Raw genomic sequence first — 1,981 nt, 5'->3', positions numbered from 1 at the left:
CAAACTAAACACAACAACAGAACTCTTAAAGAAACAGAAAATGGAAGAAGCCAAATCCATGTGCAACCATCCTCGAATTAAAAAAAAAAAATGTAATTAATATTAGAAAATGGACTTATAAAAATTGATTGGTACTACATATATAAATAATATCTTCTTTTTCGTAGACCATAACATAAGAACTTTACAATTAAGCTTGTTTGATTTAAAGATTTTTGAAAATTTTGAATGTGCTCTTATTTATTGGTAGACTAAACTGGCAATACTAAGTATTTTGAGATGTCACAAAAGTATCATTGTAGATCTCTCACATTACAATGTGGCTTAGGAACGAACCAAATAAAATTCGATGGACATGTGATGCCTAAGGTTGATTAGGGGGAAGAGAGATCCTCAGTGCATAAGACATAATCAATGAGCGGCTCCTGACACACTTCTAAACAAAGGGACTCATAAATGAATTTAATTTATATCGAAATGAGAACAATCTTGATACCGTTTAGGTATGACTATATGAGTCACTTTGGTTGAATGATGATTTATAAAATGGATTTGTACTAGATGTGCCAACAAAATACATGTTTTTTTGATAGGCTATAACACAAAAATTTCATAGTTAAACATGTTTGACTTAAAACAATTTTGAGACGATTGACCCCTTTTGAATATTTTTTAAAATTCTAACAGATTTAGTGTACTAACTGAATTATAGAACAATAATTTATGACAACCCCTAAAAACGATTATTAATCTAATCATAATTTACAGAAAAGATTGATATGTACATATTTATAGTTAATTTATTACATATCTACATGCCATAGCTTTTTAAACATGTTTTTGTCAATATTTCCTTCATAACCAAACATCTTGCTCTGTTGATTGTCAAAAGGCAGAGGTAAACATGTTCTTCAAGTTCTTCCACTTGTTTCCTAAACCTAATCTCACTTTTTTTCATAACCTCCCTCATTATTTTCATGCATAATCTATCATACTTCCTTTCCAAACAAAATTTCACCATTGCCTTTTTATGTTCAACTTCATCATGAACCCTAGTTACAAGCCCACTCATTGTATCAAAGTCTCTATTCAATATGTATGTTCCCTTGGCTGCTATGTCAATTTGATCATTAATTTCACCAACAAATTCACTTCTTGGAAACTTCCAAAACATCATTACCTTAATTTTCTTTCCAACACTTTTTCTCATTGACTTCAAATGGTGAAGTAGTGATGAATGGTTATCACTAATGAGTTTGAATTCATTGTTGATAAGGTTTGAAAATGGGTTTTTTGAGAACATGATGAATGAGTCTAGCTCAAAATTTATTTGACTAAATTTATCTAGAGACTCATCATGATCATGATCATGATCATCCATAATAATGTCTAGTGTTCTTTGAATGTACATATCATTATACTTGACTTGGTTGGTGCTTTCGAGAAGATAGCTGCAAATGTGTGAAGCCTCAGCACTTATGTTAAAGTAAGTGAACATGAGTTTTTTCAGTTTTGGTATCTTTGAAAGAATTGCTGATTCAACAATCCAAGGTATTATTGTTTCTTGACTTGGTTCAAGGAGGATTTCTGAAAATAGTTTCTTGTTTTGATAAATAGAAGGTTGATTTTTAAGTAATTGAGCTTTGTTAAAGAAATCAGAATATGATTTTGTCCTTAAAGCTCTGTGGTATTCCTCATGAAAGTTGATCCTTTTTTCTGCACTTCTAAGTTCCTTTGCCTCTGAAACCATAAATATAATTATTCAATAAATGCCAAATATAATATTATAAATAAATAAAATTAGATTAGTGGAGGCAATAGACACCCCACCATAGAAGGTAGGAGAAAATCATCTATTACATCGATAATTTAGAATAAAATTTATATATAGTTTATCAATAGTAGAATTTTAAATTTGAAATCAAGTTACAACCGGCTATAAAAATATGTATAGTATTAAATAATATATAAAAATTTATTT

At 29.4% G+C, this 1,981-nt stretch overlaps 1 protein-coding gene across 1 annotated transcript; it reads right to left on the bottom strand.

The window, feature by feature from the left end:
• Positions 1 to 811: 811 nt before the first annotated feature.
• Positions 812 to 1,750, bottom strand: LOC101489031 (UPF0496 protein At1g20180-like). Its single transcript, XM_004510014.1, has one exon. The coding sequence runs from the start codon at positions 1,748 to 1,750 to the stop codon at positions 812 to 814; it is 939 nt and encodes a 312-aa protein (XP_004510071.1).
• Between the last annotated feature and the right edge of the window lie 231 nt (positions 1,751 to 1,981).

Source organism: Cicer arietinum, chromosome 7 (assembly GCF_000331145.2).
Source record: "Cicer arietinum cultivar CDC Frontier isolate Library 1 chromosome 7, Cicar.CDCFrontier_v2.0, whole genome shotgun sequence".
Taxonomy (NCBI): Eukaryota; Viridiplantae; Streptophyta; class Magnoliopsida; order Fabales; family Fabaceae; genus Cicer; species Cicer arietinum.
The sequence above is the reverse complement of the archived record's forward strand: the minus strand, read 5'-3'. Positions and strand labels throughout refer to the sequence as shown.